This window comes from Hyla sarda, chromosome 8, assembly GCF_029499605.1.
Source record: "Hyla sarda isolate aHylSar1 chromosome 8, aHylSar1.hap1, whole genome shotgun sequence".
Classification (NCBI taxonomy): domain Eukaryota; kingdom Metazoa; phylum Chordata; class Amphibia; order Anura; family Hylidae; genus Hyla; species Hyla sarda.
In genome coordinates, this window is record NC_079196.1 from 219,750,071 (window position 1) to 219,771,025 (window position 20,955).

Sequence of the window (20,955 nt, forward strand, 5' to 3'; positions counted from 1 at the left end):
TTCTTAGCAGCTGTATGCTACAGAGGAAATTGTGTTTTTTTTTTTTATTTCTTTTTTTCTTGTCCACAGTGCTCTCTGCTGACACCTGATGTCCATATCAGGAACTGTCCAGAGCAGCATAGGTTTGCTATGAGGATTTTCTCCTGCTTTGGACAGTTCCTGATATGGGCATCAGGTGTCAGCAGAGAGCACTGTGGACAAGACAAAAAAAGAAATTAAAAAAAGAAAAGAATTTCCTCTGTAGCATACAGCTGCTAATAAGTACAGGAAGGGTAAAGATTTTTTTTTTAATAGAAGTGATTTACAAATCTGTTTAAATTTCTGGCACCAGTTGATTAAAAAAAAAATGTTTTTTCCACTGGAGTACCCCTTTAAAACGAATAAAGTCAAGTTGTAATACCGCACACGACCTGAGGACGGGGTGGCGCTCTTTTTGGAAGAAATTAGCTCTGTTGTTCTATTTCTGGATAACCTTATAAAAAGGGGGGGTTCAATTTCTGGGGCCTCGACCAATCGTAATAATGAAGGGGACGCAGCACTATTGACACTATGGCTCCATTCACACCAATGGGGTTGCGTTCAGTTCCCTGCAAAGTTGGGTGGTCAAGGGTCATTGTGCAGAATAGGCCACAGCCCTGCACCCCCCCCCCCCCCCTCATTCTTACAATTGTTTGGGGTCTCAGAGGCAGGACCCAGCGATATGCCTTTCAATTATGTGGATAATTTCTTCTTAAAAACACCGCCACCTCTGTCGTCAGGTCGTGTGTGGTATTACAACCTGGCTGCGTTAACTTCAATGGAACTGATCTGCAATACCGAACTCAACCTGCGAATAGATGCGGTGCTGCTTTTTTGTTTTTCTCTTATTTTTTAAATAATTACAGGTGCCGGACCCCATGTCTTGGACACGCTGGCTTAAACCATGCCAAGTATCATGGTTCCGAATTTTAAACGCTCAATATTCTAACCATTAGGCCCTTACGAAGAATTCGGTGGCCCAACTATATATGAGAAGCAGCTTTGCCTTTCAGGTTGCTGGGAATGTTGGGTGACTGTCTTTGTGCTGCTATAGTCATCCAACTTTTCCTAGAGACAAACATCATTATGAATGGCGTTTTCAACAAACGTAATAGAGCTTTTGCAAAACTACAACTCCCAGCATGCCCGGACAGCCAACGGCTGTCCGGGCATGCTGGGAGTTGTAGTTTTGGAAGAGCAGCAGGCACGTTTTGAGTATACAGCTCACAAGGTTCGGGTTAGCAACCATTATTCTAGAATCCCAACATAGATATAATAAAGCACAAAGCCCCTAGGCCACGAGCCATCGTCTGTCGTTTTCCGTATACAGCTCCCGTGCCGACCTATGTGTCTCCATGGTTACAGACTACAAACCGGGCCTGTGTACCCTGCTCATGTAGTCAGATATTGTTTCACTCAAACCTTCTCTCTTGTCTTTGATAACCTATGCAGAGAGGAACACATGACTGCGGGGGTCAGACTACACAGGGTTTGTTTGTAGTCTGTTACCATGGAGACACATGAGTCTGCCTTAAAGGGGTACTCCGGTGAAAACCTTTTTTCTTTTAAATCAACTGATGCCAGAAAGTTAAACATATTTTTATATTACTTCTATTAAAAAAAACTTAATCCTTCCAGTACTTATTAGCTGCTGAATGCTACAGAGGAAATTCCTTTCTCTTTGGAACACTGATGACATCACGAGCACAGTGCTCTCTGCTGACATCTCTGTCCATTTTAGCAACCATGCATGGCAGATGTATGCTAAGGGCAGCATGGTGGCTCTGTGCTGCCTTACAGTGCTGGGGACTTGGGTTCAAATCCCACTAAGGACAACAATAAATAAAGTGTTATTATTATAATAACGTCAGCAGAGAGAACTGTGCTCGTGATGTCATCAGAGAGCAATCCAAAAAGAAAAGAATTTCCTCTGTAGTATTCACCAGCAAATAAGTACAGGAAGGATTAAGATTTTTTAATAGAAGTCATATACAAATATGTTTAACTTTCTGCCACCAGTTGATTTAAAAGAAAAAAGGTTTTCACTGGAGTACCCCTTTAAAGCTGTATACACAAATACACAAAAGTGGCTTTTCTCTCATGTCTTTGATAACCTATGCAGAGAGGAACACATTACTGCGGTGCTCAGACTACACAGGGCTTGTTTGTAGTCTGTTACCATGGAGACACATTAGTCTATCTTAAAGCTGTATACACAAATACACAAAAGTGGCTTTTCGGCGCTCAGACTACACAGGGCTTGTTTGTAGTCTGTTACCATGGAGACACATTAGTCTGTCTTAAAGCTGTATACACAAATACACAAAAGTAGCTTTTCGGCGCTCAGACTACACAGGGCTTGTTTGTAGTCTGTTACCATGGAGACACACGTCTGTCTTAAAGCTGTATACACAAATACACAAAAGTGGCTTTTCTCTTATGTTTTTGATAACCTATGCAGAGAGGAACACATGACTGCAGTGCTCAGACTACACAGGGTTTGTTTGTAGTCTGTTACCATGGAGACACCTGAGTCTGTCTTAAAGCTGTATACACAAAAGTGGCTTTTCTCTCTTGTCTTTGATAACCTATGCAGAGAGGAACACATTACTGCGGCGCTCAGACTACACAGGGTTTGTTTGTAGTCTGTTACCATGGAGACACCTGAGTCTGTCTTAAAGCTGTATACACAAAAAAGGATTTTCTCTCTTGTCTTTGATAACCTATGTAGAGAGGAACATATGACTGCGGGGGTCAGACTACACAGGGCTTGTTTGTAGTCTGTTACCATGGAGACACATAGGTCTGCCTTAAAGTTGTATACACAAAAGAGGCTTTTTATTTAATTTCAGATGTATTGGAGCAATGGAAAATTGGTTGCCCTTTGAGCACGTTCCCATCATCCTCTTGGTTTCTAGCCACATGTTACATACAGGAATATAAGCAAATTTTATGTAAAACCGGAGGAAGCGCTCGCTCATAACCTGGAAGGCAGCCATGGTCTCCTGAACATCCATCTCTCAGGACCCAGGTTGGGGTAGACGACCATCATGAGTGACATCGTGCCCAGGTACAGACTCCTTCTCCCCTGATGCCCACCGTGCCAGTCTTTACTGCAGTTCTAGAATTGTGTTCGTGCACCAGGAGGCTCAGGCTGAACATAGCTATAGCAAATAACACAATAAAACAACCTTTGATGGTGTTTTAGCAGGTTTGGGATTTCACCTTGTTCCTTATTGACTGTGCCATTGGCAGGGACCTCAGCGCGCCTGTCATCGGGGTGTGTGAGGGGGGGGGGTGGGGGTGACATTCTTACGTTCTCGTCCCGTGACTCATCTCCAGCAACCTGCAAGGTGGCAAAAAAAAAAGAAAATACATTGTTGACTGTGAGAGAAGAATGTGGACTATTCTGTATTGGGATGGAGCAGGGATGGGTCCTTCAGAGCAGAACTCCCTGCCATTAACCCCTTCATCGCTGGAGAGGCATTACCCCACATTCCCAGCAGGCGGATAATAAGTGTGAGGACTCCCCCCCCCCCCCAACAAGAAACCTCCAATACTAGCTACATAATGAAAACGTGGTGCTTCTTCCTCAACGGGTGGCTCTCCGGCCGTTGCAGAACTACAACTCCCAGCATGCCCCGATAGTCTTTGGCATGATGGGAGTTGTAGTTTTGTAGTTTTGCAACAGCTGGAGAGACACAGGTTGGGGATCACTGCTCTAAGGTCTTCCTGATGGTCGCAAACCAATGGTGTTCCCCAACCTGCGTCTCTCAGGCTGTTGTAAACCTACAACTCCCATCATGCCAAAGTTTATCAGGGCATGTTGGGAGTTGTAGTTCTGCAACAGCCTGAAAGTTGGGAAACCGCTTTAAGGTCTCCATGATGGTCTCAACCCAAAGGTGTTCAGCAACCTGCGGCTTTCCAGCTGTTGAAAAAACTACAGCTGGCATCATGATCTGCTAGCCTTTGGCATGATGGGAGTTGTAGTCCTAAGGTCTTTATGATGGTCCTAATCCAGTGGTGTTCTCAACTTGCATCTCTCCAGCTGTTTCCAAACTGCCAAAGGCTGTAAGAGCATAATGGGAGTTGTAGTTTTGCAAAAGCTGAAGAGCCGCAGGTTGGGGATTACTGCTCTAAGGTCTTCCTGATGGTCCCAAGCCAATGGTGTTCCCAAACCTGTGGCTCTCAGGCTGCTGCAAAACTACAACTCCCATCATGTCCTGACAGCCCTTGACATGATGGGAGTTGTAGTTATACAACACCTGGAGAGATGCAGGTTGGGGATCACTGTTTTAAGGCCTTCCTGGTGGCCTCAACCCAATTGTGTGCCCCATACTGTGTCTCTGGCTATTGGAATGATGAGGGCAGATGGAATTACCCTAGGGGCAGAAGGCATTAACCCCTTGTGTTCGTGACACCAGGGCATGGTTTATCCTCAATACCACCCGAAGGTACACCGCTGGATCCTGGGCTAGGCACGGGGGCAAAAATGACTGCGACACCAGTTATGGAACAACGGCAGCTTTAATGAGTTAGACAGGTGGAATAGTCTATACAGCTTAGCCAGGGCCCATGGAGGTGACCAGTGACTTCAGAGACCTTAGGGCTTGCTGGGACTTGTAGTGGACTGGGACAATTTAGATGCAGGCCACGCTGACTGAAGACAGGTTGATTTTGACTGACTTGACTGAGACTGACTAAACCCCATATGTAGCTTACCAGGCTCTGACTGGGACCTGGGGGTTGTGTGGTTGACTTGAGGCCTCCTCTGGACTCCAGACACTCTCTTAGGACTTGACTGCACTGGACCTCAGCAAAGACTTAAAGGGGTACTCCAGTGGAAAAGGTTTTTTTTTTTTTTTTTTTAATGAACTGGTACCAGAAAGTTAAACAGATTTGTAAATTACTTCTATTAAAAAATATTTATCCTTCCAGTACTTATTAGCAGCTGTATGCTACAGAGGAAATTCTTTGCTTTTTGAATTTCTTTTTTGTCTTGTCCACAGTGCTCTCTGCTGACACCTCTGTCCGTGTCAGGAACTGTCCAGAGCAGCATAGGTTTGCTATGAGGATTTTCTCCTGCTCTGGACAGTTCCTGATACGGGCATCAGGTGTCAGCAGAGAGCACTGTGGACAAGACAAAAAAGAAATTCAAAAACTAAAGAATTTCCTCTGTAGCATACAGCTGCTAATAAGTACTTGAAGGATAAAGATTTTTTTAAAGAAATCATCTACAAATCTGTTTAACTTTCTGGCACCAGTTGATTAAAACATTTTTTTTTTTCCACGGGAGTACCCTTTTAACTGGAAATCAAATGAGCGAGCTAGCTCCTCCCAGGGCTTATGTAGGGGAGACTAGGAGGGGTCCCATAGGTCACCCTTAGGTCACATGGTCACTAATACCTCACTGGGTTACAATCACATGACAACTGTTCTTAAAGCTATAACACTTTACAGGTATAATACACTAAATAACATATATACAAATGAAGGGGGGCCCAGGGGACACTGTATGGAGGCTGCCTGACAGGGCAGCAAGGGTACAGGGGTACAACTCCTATACTGGGCCACCACAGAAAACTACAACTTCCATCATGCCCTGACAGACAAAGGGGGTCAGGGCATGCTGGAAGTTGTAGTGTTGCAACGGCTTGAGAAACACAGGTTATGGAAAACCATTGGTTTGCGGCCATCAGAAAGGCCTAAGAGCAGTGATCCCCAACCTGCATCTCTCCAGGTGTTCTTTAACTACAACTCTCATCCTGTCAAAGGCTTTCAGGTCATGATGGGAGTTGTAGTTCTGCAACAGCCGCAGGTTGAGCTAAATGGACCCTAAAACACAGAGTCTTGTAACTTTCGGATGACTCGGAAGGAGCCGGCAGATACTTTATCTGTGATTCTGCAGATTTCCCTGACAGAACAATAAACCCAGAGAGGAAACATCTGTCACCGGACATCACCGACCCCATCCAGACCTAACACTGCTCGCAGCTGAGGTGTTGTTCACATGTATCAGTCTACATCATCAGCAGCACAAATCTCTCGCCAGTGCTGACTGTTTGTTACAGTGTATCAGTGCACTAGAATACCGTTCACACCTTGTGGGTTCCGTCCGGATTTTAGGTATTGAATCTCCATTATGCAGGTCCAATTTAGGCTGGAATAATGGAAAATCCATAGTATGTTCTGCACAAAAACCTGTACGTAATCTGCGCTGAATTACAATGGCGCTATACAAGGCCGCCAGCATATCTATGGCACAGATTTGAGTTTCAACCTTGGATTTCAACCACAGATTCTCTGAAAATCCAGCCTTGGCACAGTGTGACACTATTATATAAGCTCTGTGTGGCAGTATTATGTGGATGCTGTATGGTACTATTATGTGGCATTGTAGGGTGGTATTCTTTGGGCAGAAATTTGTGCTGTATGGTGGTATTATAGGGCACTATTATGTAAACACTATGGGAAAGATTAATCAAAACCTGTGTAGATGAATAGCGGTGCAGTTGCCCATAGCAACCAATCAGATCGCTTCTTTCATTTTCAGAGGCCTTTTTAAAAAAATGAGAGAAGCAATCTGATTGGTTGCTATGGGCAACTGGTCAGCTTTTCCTCTGCACAAGTTTCGATAAATCTCCCCCTATGGGGGGAGATTTATCGAAACTTGTGCAGAGGAAAAGCTGACCAGTTGCCCATAGCAACCAATCAGATCGCTTCTTTCGTTTTTCAGTGGCCTCTTATAAAATTAAAGAAGTTATCTGATTGGTTGCTATGGGCAACTGCATCACTCTTCCTCTACACGGGTTTTGATTAATTCCCCCCTATGGTAGTAATATGTTGGTGCTGCGTGGTGGCTTTAAGAAGCACTACATGGCACTATTATGTAGGCACTATATGGCAGTAATATTTTGGTGTTGTATGTGTGCATCATAAAGCGCTGTCTAACACCATTACATAAGCACTATATGGCAGTAATATGTTGGTGTGTTTATGGTGACATTATAAAGCACTATAGGACACCATTACATGAGCACTATATGGCAGTAATATGTTGGTGTGTTTATGGTGACATTATAAAGCACTATAGGACACCATTACATGAGCACTATATGGCAGTAATATGTTGGTGTGTTTATGGTGACATTATAAAGCACTATAGGACACTATTACATATGCACTATATCACAGTAATATGTTGGTGCTGTATATTCGCATTATAAACTATTACATAAGCACTATATGGCATTAATATATTGGAATTATGAAGCACCATCTGACACGGTTATGTGGGCACTATAATAGTATGTTGATCCTTAAAAATGGCATTGAGAACAACTATATGGCATTGTTATGTATAGAGTATATGGCACTACTATGTAGGCACTATGGCGGAGATTTATCAGAACCTGTCCAGAGAAAAAGTTGCTGAGTTGCCCATAGCAACCAATCAGATCGCTTCTGTTGTTTTTGAAAAGGCCTCTGAAAAATGAAAGAAGCGATCTGATTGGTTGCTATGGACAACTCAGCAAATTCTCCTCTAGACAGGTTTTGATAAATCTCCCCTTATATTACAGCAATATATTGGTGTTGTATATGGGGAAATGAGGTGTACAGTGCAGTGTATACAGTGCTGTGTGATGACAGGAGGCTATGAATACAATGTTCTGTGGAGTATTCCTCCCATCATCCTCCTGCAGTGTATACAGTGATGTGTGATGACAGGAGGCTATGAATACAATGTTCTGTGGAGTATTCCTCCCATCATCCTCCTCCAGTGTATACAGTGATGTGTGATGACAGGAGGCTATGAATACAATGTTCTGTGGAGTATTCCTCCCATCATCCTCTTGCAGTGTATACAGTGCTGTGTGATGACAGGAGGCTATGAATACAATGTTCTGTGGAGTATTCCTCCCATCATCCTCCTGCAGTGTATACAGTGCTGTGTGATGACAGGAGGCTATGAATACAATGTTCTGTGGAGTATTCCTCCCATCATCCTCTTGCAGTGTATACAGTGCTGTGTAATGACAGGAGGCTATGAATACAATGTTCTGTGGAGTATTCCTCCCATCATCCTACTGCAGTGTATACAGTGCAGTGTGATGACAGAAGGCTATGAATACAATGTTCTGTGGAGTATTCCTCCCATCATCCTCCTGCAGTGTATACAGTTCTGTGTGATGACAGGAGGCTATGAATACAATGTTCTGTGGAGTATTCCTCCCATCATCCTCTTGCAATGTATACAGTGCTGTGTGATGACAGGAGGCTATGAATACAATGTTCTGTGGAGTATTCCTCCCATCATCCTCTTGCAGTGTATACAGTGCTGTGTGATGACAGGAGGCTATGAATACAGTGTTCTGTGGAGTATTCCTCCCATCATCATCCTGCAGTGTATACAGTGATGTGTGATGACAGGAGGCTATGAATACAATGTTCTGTGGAGTATTCCTCCCATCATCCTCTTGCAGTGTATACAGTGCTGTGTGATGACAGGAGGCTATGAATACAATGTTCTGTGGAGTATTCCTCCCATCATCCTCCCGCAGTGTATACAGTGATGTGTGATGACAGGAGGCTATGAATACAATGTTCTGTGGAGTATTCCTCCCATCATCCTCCTGCAGTGTATACAGTGCTGTGTGATGACAGGAGGCTATGAATACAGTGTTCTGTGGAGTATTCCTCCCATTATCCTCTTGCAGTGTATACAGTGATGTGTGATGACAGGAGGCTATGAACACAATGTTCTGTGGAGTATTCCTCCCATCATCCTCTTGCAGTGTATACAGTGATGTGTGATGACAGGAGGCTATGAATACAGTGTTCTGTGGAGTATTCCTCCCATCATCCTCTTGCAGTGTATACAGTTATGTGTGATGACAGGAGGCTATGAACACAATGTTCTGTGGAGTATTCCTCCCATCATCCTCCTCTTGCAGTGTATACAGTGATGTGTGATGACAGGAGGCTATGAATACAGTGTTCTGTGGAGTATTCCTCCCATCATCCTCCTGCAGTGTATACAGTGCTGTGTGATGACAGGAGGCTATGAATACAGTGTTCTGTGGAGTATTCCTCCCATCATCCTCTTGCAGTGTATACAGTTATGTGTGATGACAGGAGGCTAAGAATACAGTGTTCTGTGGAGTATTCCTCCCATCATCCTCCTGCAGTGTATACAGTGATGTGTGATGACAGGAGGCTATGAATATAATATTCTGTGGAGTATTCCTCCCATCATCCTCCTGCAGTGTATACAGTGATGTGTGATGACAGGAGGCTATGAATACAATGTTCTGTGGAGTATTCCTCCCATCCTCCTCCTGCAGTGTATACAGTGATGTGTGATGACAGGAGGCTATGAATACAATGTTCTGTGGAGTATTCCTCCCATCATCCTCCCGCAGTGTATACAGTGATGTGTGATGACAGGAGGCTATGAATACAATGTTCTGTGGAGTATTCCTCCCATCCTCCTCCTGCAGTGTATACAGTGATGTGTGATGACAGGAGGCTATGAATACAATGTTCTGTGGAGTATTCCTCCCATCATCCTCCTCCAGTATATACAGTGCTGTGTGACGACAGGAGGCTATGAACACAATGTTCTGTGGAGTATTCCTCCCATCATCCTCTTGCAGTGTATACAGTGCTGTATGACGACAGGAGGCTATGAACACAATGTTCTGTGGAGTATTCCTCCCATCATCCTCCTGCAGTGTATACAGTGCTGTGTGATGACAGGAGGCTATGAACACAATGTTCTGTGGAGTATTCCTCCCATCATCCTCCCGCAGTGTATACAGTGATGTGTGATGACAGGAGGCTATGAATACAATGTTCTGTGGAGTATTCCTCCCATCATCCTCCTCCAGTGTATACAGTGCTGTGTGATGACAGGAGGCTATGAATACAGTGTTCTGTGGAGTATTCCTCCCATCATCCTCCTGCAGTGTATACAGTGATGTGTGATGACAGGAGGCTATGAATACAATGTTCTGTGGAGTATTCCTCCCATCATCCTCTTGCAGTGTATACAGTGCTGTGTGATGACAGGAGGCTATGAATACAGTGTTCTGTGGAGTATTCCTCCCATCATCCTCCTGCAGTGTATACAGTGATGTGTGATGACAGGAGGCTATGAATACAATGTTCTGTGGAGTATTCCTCCCATCATCCTCCTGCAGTGTATACAGTGATGTGTGATGACAGGAGGCTATGAATACAATGTTCTGTGGAGTATTCCTCCCATCATCCTCTTACAGTGTATACAGTGCTGTGTGATGACAGGAGGCTATGAATACAGTGTTCTGTGGAGTATTCCTCCCATCATCCTCTTACAGTGTATACAGTGCTGTGTGATGACAGGAGGCTATGAATACAATGTTCTGTGGAGTATTCCTCCCATCATCCTCCTCCAGTGTATACAGTGATGTGTGATGACAGGAGGCTATGAACACAATATTCTGTGGAGTATTCCTCCCATCTTCCTCCCGCAGTGTATACAGTGATGTGTGATGACAGAAGGCTATGAACACAATGTTCTGTGGAGTATTCCTCCCATCATCCTCCTCCAGTGTATACAGTGCAGTGTGATGACAGGAGGCTATGAATACAATGTTCTGTGGAGTATTCCTCCCATCATCCTACTGCAGTGTATACAGTTCTGTGTGATGACAGGAGGCTATGAATACAGTGTTCTGTGGAGTATTCCTCCCATCATCCTCCTGCAGTGTATACAGTGATGTGTGATGACAGGAGGCTATGAATACAATGTTCTGTGGAGTATTCCTCCCATCATCCTCCTGCAGTGTATACAGTGATGTGTGATGACAGGAGGCTATGAATACAATGTTCTGTGGAGTATTCCTCCCATCATCCTCTTACAGTGTATACAGTGCTGTGTGATGACAGGAGGCTATGAATACAGTGTTCTGTGGAGTATTCCTCCCATCATCCTCTTACAGTGTATACAGTGCTGTGTGATGACAGGAGGCTATGAATACAATGTTCTGTGGAGTATTCCTCCCATCATCCTCCCGCAGTGTATACAGTGATGTGTGATGACAGGAGGCTATGAATACAGTGTTCTGTGGAGTATTCCTCCCATCATCCTCCTCCAGTGTATACAGTGCTGTGTGATGACAGGAGGCTATGAATACAATGTTCTGTGGAGTATTCCTCCCATCATCCTCCTCCAGTGTATACAGTGCTGTGTGATGACAGGAGGCTATGAATACAATGTTATGTGGAGTATTCCTCCCATCATCCTACTGCAGTGTATACAGTTCTGTGTGATGACAGGAGGCTATGAATACAATGTTCTGTGGAGTATTCCTCCCATCATCCTCTTGCAGTGTATACAGTGATGTGTGATGACAGGAGGCTATGAATACAATGTTCTGTGGAGTATTCCTCCCATCATCCTCCTCCAGTGTATACAGTGCTGTGTGATGACAGGAGGCTATGAATACAATGTTATGTGGAGTATTCCTCCCATCATCCTACTGCAGTGTATACAGTTCTGTGTGATGACAGGAGGCTATGAATACAATGTTCTGTGGAGTATTCCTCCCATCATCCTCTTGCAGTGTATACAGTGCTGTGTGATGACAGGAGGCTATGAATACAATGTTCTGTGGAGTATTCCTCCCATCATCCTCCTGCAGTGTATACAGTGCTGTGTGATGACAGGAGGCTATGAACACAATGTTCTGTGGAGTATTCCTCCCATCATCCTCCTGCAGTGTATACAGTGCTGTATGATGACAGGAGGCTATGAATACAATGTTCTGTGGAGTATTCCTCCCATCATCCTCTTACAGTGTATACAGTGATGTGTGATGACAGGAGGCTATGAATACAGTGTTCTGTGGAGTATTCCTCCCATCATCCTCTTGCAGTGTATACAGTGATGTGTGATGACAGGAGGCTATGAACACAATGTTCTGTGGAGTATTCCTCCCATCATCCTCCTGCAGTGTATACAGTGCTGTGTGATGACAGGAGGCTATGAACACAATGTTCTGTGGAGTATTCCTCCCATCATCCTACTGCAGTGTATACAGTGCTGTGTGATGACAGGAGGCTATGAACACAATGTTCTGTGGAGTATTCCTCCCATCATCCTCCTCCAGTGTATACAGTGCTGTGTGATGACAGGAGGCTATGAATACAATGTTCTGTGGAGTATTCCTCCCATCATCCTCTTGCAGTGTATACAGTGATGTGTGATGACAGAAGGCTATGAACACAATGTTCTGTGGAGTATTCCTCCCATCATCCTCCTCCAGTGTATACAGTGCTGTGTGATGACAGGAGGCTATGAATACAATGTTCTGTGGAGTATTCCTCCCATCATCCTCTTGCAGTGTATACAGTGATGTGTGATGACAGAAGGCTATGAACACAATGTTCTGTGGAGTATTCCTCCCATCATCCTCCCGCAGTGTATACAGTGATGTGTGATGACAGGAGGCTATGAATACAATGTTCTGTGGAGTATTCCTCCCATCATCCTCCTGTGTCTCTGGTATGCACCTCTCCCTCCTGCCTGGAGCTGTCACTTTATGCTCCTCCTATCCGGACACTATAAACAGAACACATGGGATTAACCCCTCTGCTGCCAGCTGACGTTTACATCTCAATACGTGAAGTTTTATAGTATCCGATGCAGTGATGTGCAAGCTGTGGCGTCTGTAGTACTACAACTCCCTGCATGTTGTGATGGGGGTTGTAGTTGTATATTCCCCTGTGGGGGTGGCTCGGAGGACACTACATGGTGCTGACCTGTGACAGTCCCTGTACACTCCGCTCCACCTCCCAGGTAATAACACCCTGCCGTCAGGTCCCTCCCCTCCTACCTGTAGAGCAGGATCCCCAGCTCCTCACTGACTCCCTACAACTCCCCAGCCAGGAGCCAACACCTCAGAGACTCTGTGCCAGGGACTTCACCCGGGGGTCCCCAGACTGCAGCAGCACCCCGAAACCCAGGAGCAGCCACCGGCCTCACCCAGGAGCGAGGAACCATGAGCTCCTTATTCAAGAAACGAACCACTGCGAAATACAGTCCCAACTCTGTGCAACCCAGAGTGTGAGTATCCTGCCTCCTATAGAGAGTACCCACTGACCTGTATGCACTGCCCCTATAGAGTACCCACTGACCTGTATGCACTGCCCCTATAGAGTACCCACTGACCTGTATGCACTGCCCCTATAGAGTACCCACTGACCTGTATGCACTGCCCCTATAGAGTACCCACTGACCTGTATGCACTGCCCCTATAGAGTACCCACTGACCTGTATGCACTGCCCCTATAGAGTACCCACTGACCTGTATGCACTGCCCCTATAGAGTACCCACTAACCTGTACACTGTCATCTGTAGCGAGTACCCACTCACTTGTATGTACTGCCCTTTATAGAAAGTACCCACCCAACTGTGTGCACTGCTTCTATAAAAGAGTACCCACTCAACTGTACACTGTTCCCTGTAGAGAGTACCCAATCACCTGTATGAACTGCCCCCTATTGAGAATACACACTCATCTGTACACTGTCGCCTGTAGAGAGTACCCATTCATCTGTATGCACTGCCCTCTCCAGAGTACCCACTCAGCTATATGCACTGCCCCTATAGATAATACCCACTCATCTGTATGCACTGTCACCTGTAGAGAGTATTCACTCACCTATATGCACTGCCACTTATAAAATACCTGTATGAACTGTACTTATTACTGACACAGCTTATAGAGTACCCACTCACCTGTATACTCACCTAGAGAGTACCCACTCACCTGTATACTCACCTAGAGAGTACCCACTCACCTGTATACTCACCTAGAGAGTACCCACTCACCTGTATACTCACCTAAAGAGTACCCAATCTCCTGTATACTCACTTATAGAGTACCCACTCACCTATATACTCACCTAGAGAGTACCCTCTCACCTGTATACTCACCTAGAGAGTACCCACTCACCTGTATACTCACCTAGAGAGTACCCACTCACCTGTATACTCACCTAGAGAGTACCCAATCTCCTGTATACTCACCTATAGAGTACCCACTCACCTGTATACTCACCTAGAGAGTACCCACTCACCTGTATACTCACCTAGAGAGTACCCACTCACCTGTATACTCACCTAGAGAGTACCCACTCACCTGTATACTCACCTAGAGAGTACCCACTCACCTGTATACTCACCTAGAGAGTACCCACTCACCTGTGCACTACTACCTAATTTAAATTCTATACTTGTTGTGAACTATATGTCTTCTGAAGTTCTCGGCTCACCTATAGAGTATACTGTACATACTAGAATCAGGTACCTTGTCAACATATACATGCCACGAATCAAGAGGGGAGCTCTGTGCTGAGATACAGATCATTCATATTGGATACACTGAGCTGTATTGACACCCAGCTCCATATACGGTATATCTAATCTACTGAGATATATAATGCTTTGTATTCTAGAAGCTCTGCACTATATGTAATGTACTGAGGTCTAAAACCTCTGCAAAATAATAATAATAATATATATATATATATATATATATAGTACTGTACTGAGATCTAGAAGCTCTGCACTGTATTTAATACACTGTACTGATATCTAGAAGCTCTGCGCTGTATATAATACACTGTACTGATATCTAGAAGCTCTGCGCTGTATATAATACACTGTACTGAGATCTAGAAGCTCTGCGCTGTATATAATACACTGTACTGATATCTAGAAGCTCTGCACTGTATATAATACACTGTACTGAGATCTAGAAGCTCTGCACTGTATATAATACACTGTACTGAGATCTAGAAGCTCTGCGCTGTATATAATACACTGTACTGAGATCTGGAAGCTCTGCACTGTATATAATACACTGTACTGAGATCTAGAAGCTCTGCACTGTATATAATACACTGTACTGAGATATAGAAGCTCTGCACTGTATATAATACACTGTACTGAGATCTAGAAGCTCATCACTGTATATAATACACTGTACTGAGATCTAGAAGCTCTGCACTGTATATAATACACTGTACTGAGATCTAGAAGCTCTGCACTGTATATACGGTAATACACTGTACTGAGATCTAGAAGCTCTGCACTGTATATAATACACTGTACTGAGATCTAGAAGCTCTGCGCTGTATATAATACACTGTACTGAGATCTAGAAGCTCTGCGCTGTATATAATACACTGTACTGAGATCTAGAAGCTCTGCACTGTATATAATACACTGTACTGAGATCTAGAAGCTCTGCACTGTATATAATACACTGTACTGAGATCTAGAAGCTCTGCGCTGTATATAATACACTGTACTGGGATCTGGAGGCTCTGCACTGTATATAGTACACTGTACTGAGATCTAGAAGCTCTGCACTGTATATAATACACTGTACTGAGATCTAGAAGCTCTGCGCTGTATATAATACACTGTACTGAGATCTAGAAGCTCTGCGCTGTATATAATACACTGTACTGAGATCTAGAAGCTCTGCACTGTATATAATACACTGTACTGAGATCTAGAAGCTCTGCGCTGTATATAATACACTGTACTGAGATCTGGAAGCTCTGCGCTGTATATAATACACTGTACTGAGATCTAGAAGCTCTGCACTGTATATAATACACTGTACTGAGATATAGAAGCTCTGCACTGTATATAATACACTGTACTGAGATCTAGAAGCTCTGCACTGTATATAATACACTGTACTGAGATCTAGAAGCTCTGCACTGTATATAATACACTGTACTGAGATCTAGAAGCTCTGCACTGTATATACGGTAATACACTGTACTGAGATCTAGAAGCTCTGCACTGTATATAATACACTGTACTGAGATCTAGAAGCTCTGCGCTGTATATAATACACTGTACTGAGATCTGGAGGCTCTGCACTGTATATAGTACACTGTACTGAGATCTAGAAGCTCTGCACTGTATATAATACACTGTACTGAGATCTAGAAGCTCTGCACTGTATATAATACACTGTACTGAGATCTAGAAGCTCTGCACTGTATATAATACACTGTACTGAGATCTAGAAGCTCTGCACTGTATATAATACACTGTACTGAGATCTAGAAGCTCTGCACTGTATATACGGTAATACACTGTACTGAGATCTAGAAGCTCTGCACTGTATATAATACACTGTACTGAGATCTAGAAGCTCTGCGCTGTATATAATACACTGTACTGAGATCTAGAAGCTCTGCGCTGTATATAATACACTGTACTGAGATCTAGAAGCTCTGCACTGTATATAATACACTGTACTGAGATCTAGAAGCTCTGCACTGTATATAATACACTGTACTGAGATCTAGAAGCTCTGCACTGTATATACGGTAATACACTGTACTGAGATCTAGAAGCTCTGCACTGTATATAATACACTGTACTGAGATCTAGAAGCTCTGCGCTGTATATAATACACTGTACTGGGATCTGGAGGCTCTGCACTGTATATAGTACACTGTACTGAGATCTAGAAGCTCTGCACTGTATATAATACACTGTACTGAGATCTAGAAGCTCTGCGCTGTATATAATACACTGTACTGAGATCTAGAAGCTCTGCGCTGTATATAATACACTGTACTGAGATCTAGAAGCTCTGCGCTGTATATAATACACTGTACTGAGATCTAGAAGCTCTGTGCTGTATATAATACACTGTACTGAGATCTGGAGGCTCTGCACTGTATATAATACACTGTACTGAGATCTAGAAGCTCTGCGCTGTATATAATACACTGTACTGAGATCTGGAGGCTCTGCACTGTATATAGTACACTGTACTGAGATCTAGAAGCTCTGCGCTGTATATAATACACTGTACTGAGATCTAGAAGCTCTGCGCTGTATATAATACACTGTACTGAGATCTGGAGGCTCTGCACTGTATATAGTACACTGTACTGAGATCTAGAAGCTCTGCACTGTATATAATACACTGTACTGAGATCTAGAAGCTCTGCGCTGTATATAATACACTGTACTGGGATCTGGAGGCTCTGCACTGTATATAGTACACTGTACTGAGATCTAGAAGCTCTGCACTGTATATAATACACTGTACTGAGATCTAGAAGCTCTGCGCTGTATATAATACACTGTACTGAGATCTAGAAGCTCTGCGCTGTATATAATACACTGTACTGAGATCTAGAAGCTCTGCGCTGTATATAATACACTGTACTGAAATCTGGAGGCTCTGCACTGTATATAATACACTGTACTGAGATCTAGAAGCTCTGCGCTGTATATAATACACTGTACTGAGATCTGGAGGCTCTGCACTGTATATAGTACACTGTACTGAGATCTGGAGGCTCCAGACTGTATACAATTCACTATTCTGCTTCAGGTTTACTGAGTTCTGGGACCCTAAAGTGGTTATGTTGGTTCTAATATCTGCTGTTGGTCATACTGGGTTCTAGTGTTGGTTATACTAGGCTCTGGGGTGATGTACGGTATATATTGGGTTCTAGTGTATACACTGTTGATTGTACTGGCTTCAAGTGCTGATTATACTGGGTTCTCCTTCTGCTTAGTTTGGGATCTAAGGCAGGTTATACTGGCTCCCAGTGTTGATCATGCTGGGTTCTAATGCTGATCATACTGGGTTCTAATGCTGATCGTACTGGGTTCTAATGCTGATCATACTGGGTTCTAATGCTGATCATACTGGGTTCTAATGCTGATCGTACTGGGTTCTAATGCTGATCGTACTGGGTTCTAATGCTGATCGTACTGGGTTCTAATGCTGATCGTACTGGGTTCTAATGCTGATCGTACTGGGTTCTAATGCTGATTGTACTGGGTTCTAATGCTGATCGTACTGGGTTCTAGTGCTGATCGTACTGGGTTCTAATAATGATCGTACTGGGTTCTTGTGCTGATCATACTGGGTTCTAATGCTGATTGTACTGGGTTCTAATGCTGATCATACTGGGTTCTAATGCTGATCGTACTGGGTTCTAATGCTGATCGTACTGGGTTCTAATGCTGATCGTACTGGGTTCTAATGCTGATCGTACTGGGTTCTAATGCTGATCGTACTGGGTTCTAGTGCTGATCGTACTGGGTTCTTGTGCTGGAGGCTCTGCACTGTATATAATACACTGTACTGAGATCTAGAAGCTCTGCGCTGTATATAATACACTGTACTGAGATCTGGAGGCTCTGCACTGTATATAGTACACTGTACTGAGATCTGGAGGCTCCAGACTGTATACAATTCACTATTCTGCTTCAGGTTTACTGAGTTCTGGGACCCTAAAGTGGTTATGTTGGTTCTAATATCTGCTGTTGGTCATACTGGGTTCTAGTGTTGGTTATACTAGGCTCTGGGGTGATGTACGGTATATATTGGGTTCTAGTGTATACACTGTTGATTGTACTGGCTTCAAGTGCTGATTATACTGGGTTCTCCTTCTGCTTAGTTTGGGATCTAAGGCAGGTTATACTGGCTCCCAGTGTTGATCATGCTGGGTTCTAATGCTGATCATACTGGGTTCTAATGCTGATCGTACTGGGTTCTAATGCTGATCATACTGGGTTCTAATGCTGATCATACTGGGTTCTAATGCTGATCGTACTGGGTTCTAATGCTGATCGTACTGGGTTCTAATGCTGATCGTACTGGGTTCTAATGCTGATCGTACTGGGTTCTAATGCTGATCGTACTGGGTTCTAATGCTGATTGTACTGGGTTCTAATGCTGATCGTACTGGGTTCTAGTGCTGATCGTACTGGGTTCTAATAATGATCGTACTGGGTTCTTGTGCTGATCATACTGGGTTCTAATGCTGATTGTACTGGGTTCTAATGCTGATCATACTGGGTTCTAATGCTGATCGTACTGGGTTCTAATGCTGATCGTACTGGGTTCTAATGCTGATCGTACTGGGTTCTAATGCTGATCGTACTGGGTTCTAATGCTGATCGTACTGGGTTCTAGTGCTGATCGTACTGGGTTCTTGTGCTGATCATACTGGGTTCTAATACTGATCTTACTGGGTTCTAATGCTGATCGTACTGGGTTCTAATGCTGATCATACATACTGGGATCTAATGCTGATCATACTGGGTTCTAATACTGATCATACATACTGGGTTCTAATGCTGATCCTACTGGGTTCTAATACTGATCATACTGGGTTCTAATACTGATCATAATGGGTTCTAATACTGATCATAATGGGTTCTGATACTGATCATACATACTGGGTTCGAATGCTGATCATACTGGGTTCTAATGCTGATCATACATACTGGGTTCTAATGCTGATCATACATACTGGGTTCTAATGCTGATCATACTGGGTTCTAATGCTGATCATACATACTGGGTTCTAATGCTGATCATATTTGGTTCTAATACTGATCATACTGGGTTCTAATGCTGATCATATTGGGCTCTGGTGCTGATCATACATACTGGGTTCTAATACTGATCATACATACTGGGTTCTAATGCTGATCATACTGGGTTCTAATGCTGATCATACATACTGGGTTCTAATGCTGATCATACTGGGTTCTAATGCTGATCATATTGGGCTCTGGTGCTGATCATACATACTGGGTTCTAATACTCATCATACATACTGGGTTCTAATGCTGATCATACTGGGTTCTAATACTGATCATACATACTGGGTTCTAATACTGATCTTACATACTGGGTTCTAATACTGATATTACATACTGGGTTCTAATGCTGATCGTACTGGGTTCTAATGCTGATCGTACTGGGTTCTAATGCTGATCGTACTGGGTTCTAATGCTGATCGTACTGGGTTCTAATGCTGATCATACTGGGTTCTAATGCTGAGCTTACATACGGGATTCTAATACTGATCATTTATACTGGGTTCTAATGCTGATCTTACTGGGTTCTAATGCTGATCGTACTGGGTTCTAATGCTGATCGTACTGGGTTCTTAAGCTGATCATACTGGGTTCTAATGCTGATCGTACTGGGTTCTAATGCTGATCATACTGGGTTCTAATGCTGATCGTACTGGGTTCTTGTGCTGATCATACTGGGTTCTAATGCTGATCTTACATACGGGATTCTAATACTGATCATTTATACTGGGTTCTAATGCTGATCTTACTGGGTTCTTTAGTCTGTAGACTGTTGGTCCAGATCCATCTTGGCCTAGTGACACTTCCAGTCCTGGTATCATTGCATTGGGCAGAGTCGAGGCTGAGGGGAGGTGACGGCCTGTGTGTGGGCGCTCTAGTGGTGCCCAGCGTCCTCACCCAGCTTTCCTAGAAGCAGACAGCCCTCCTCTGAACAGTAAAGGCTTCCTCCTGTACGTTCCAGCTGCTCCTGGACGATCATCTTTGATGTCAGGAAACAGGTTGGTCCTTCATTGTTCTTCCCATGTGACACAATGTGATTGATCTTAATGAGTGTCAGCTCTGGGGCCCAGGAGGATTAGAGGACTCACCCTGGGATTTATGGTCAGCGGATCCACTATAAAGTGTTTACACGACCCTTGTACCTGTCCTTCAGCCTCGCCTTCCCCCCCATAGTTCTGCCTGTCAATCCTCTGTGTGTACATAGAGACCAACAATGGTCTGCATCTGACTAAAACAGTGGTCTCTAAACTGTGGACCTCCAGTTGTTGCAAAACTACAACTCCCAGCATGCCCGGACAGCCGTAGGCTGTCCGGGCATGCTGGGAGTTGTAGTTTTGCAACAGCTGGAGGACAACACTTTGGAGACCACTGGACTAAAGGGTACTGCCTAATGATTAGAACTCCAATATAATCACCTGTAACTACAACACCCAGCAAGCCTGGACAGCCATCAACATTTTAAGCCATGCTGGGAGTTGTAGTCTCCTGATCTGTCGCTATGCGT

At 43.9% G+C, this 20,955-nt stretch overlaps 2 protein-coding genes across 6 annotated transcripts in view; one reads left to right on the forward strand and one right to left on the reverse strand.

The window, feature by feature from the left end:
- LOC130285555 (syntaxin-binding protein 4-like) overlaps positions 1–20,955 on the reverse strand; it is a 186,675-nt gene that overhangs the window by 114,225 nt on the left and 51,495 nt on the right. For 3 of the 4 annotated variants that reach the window (XM_056537108.1, XM_056537109.1, XM_056537110.1), the window contains one exon: positions 3,244–3,364. The gene's annotated coding sequence lies outside the window, so the exon portion shown is untranslated. Of the gene's footprint in view, positions 1–3,243; positions 3,365–6,119; positions 6,489–20,955 lie in introns of those variants that run through there. The other variant, XM_056537111.1, reaches the window with a different exon arrangement.
- The window catches only part of PPL (periplakin), a 96,512-nt gene continuing 78,329 nt past the window's right edge, over positions 2,773–20,955 (forward strand). The window contains exon 1 of one of the 2 annotated variants that reach the window (XM_056537099.1): positions 2,773–3,088. In XM_056537099.1, coding sequence (XP_056393074.1) covers positions 3,069–3,088 — 20 coding nt within the window. In that variant the 5' untranslated portion in view covers positions 2,773–3,068. Of the gene's footprint in view, positions 3,089–12,945; positions 13,127–20,955 lie in introns of those variants that run through there. The other variant, XM_056537098.1, reaches the window with a different exon arrangement.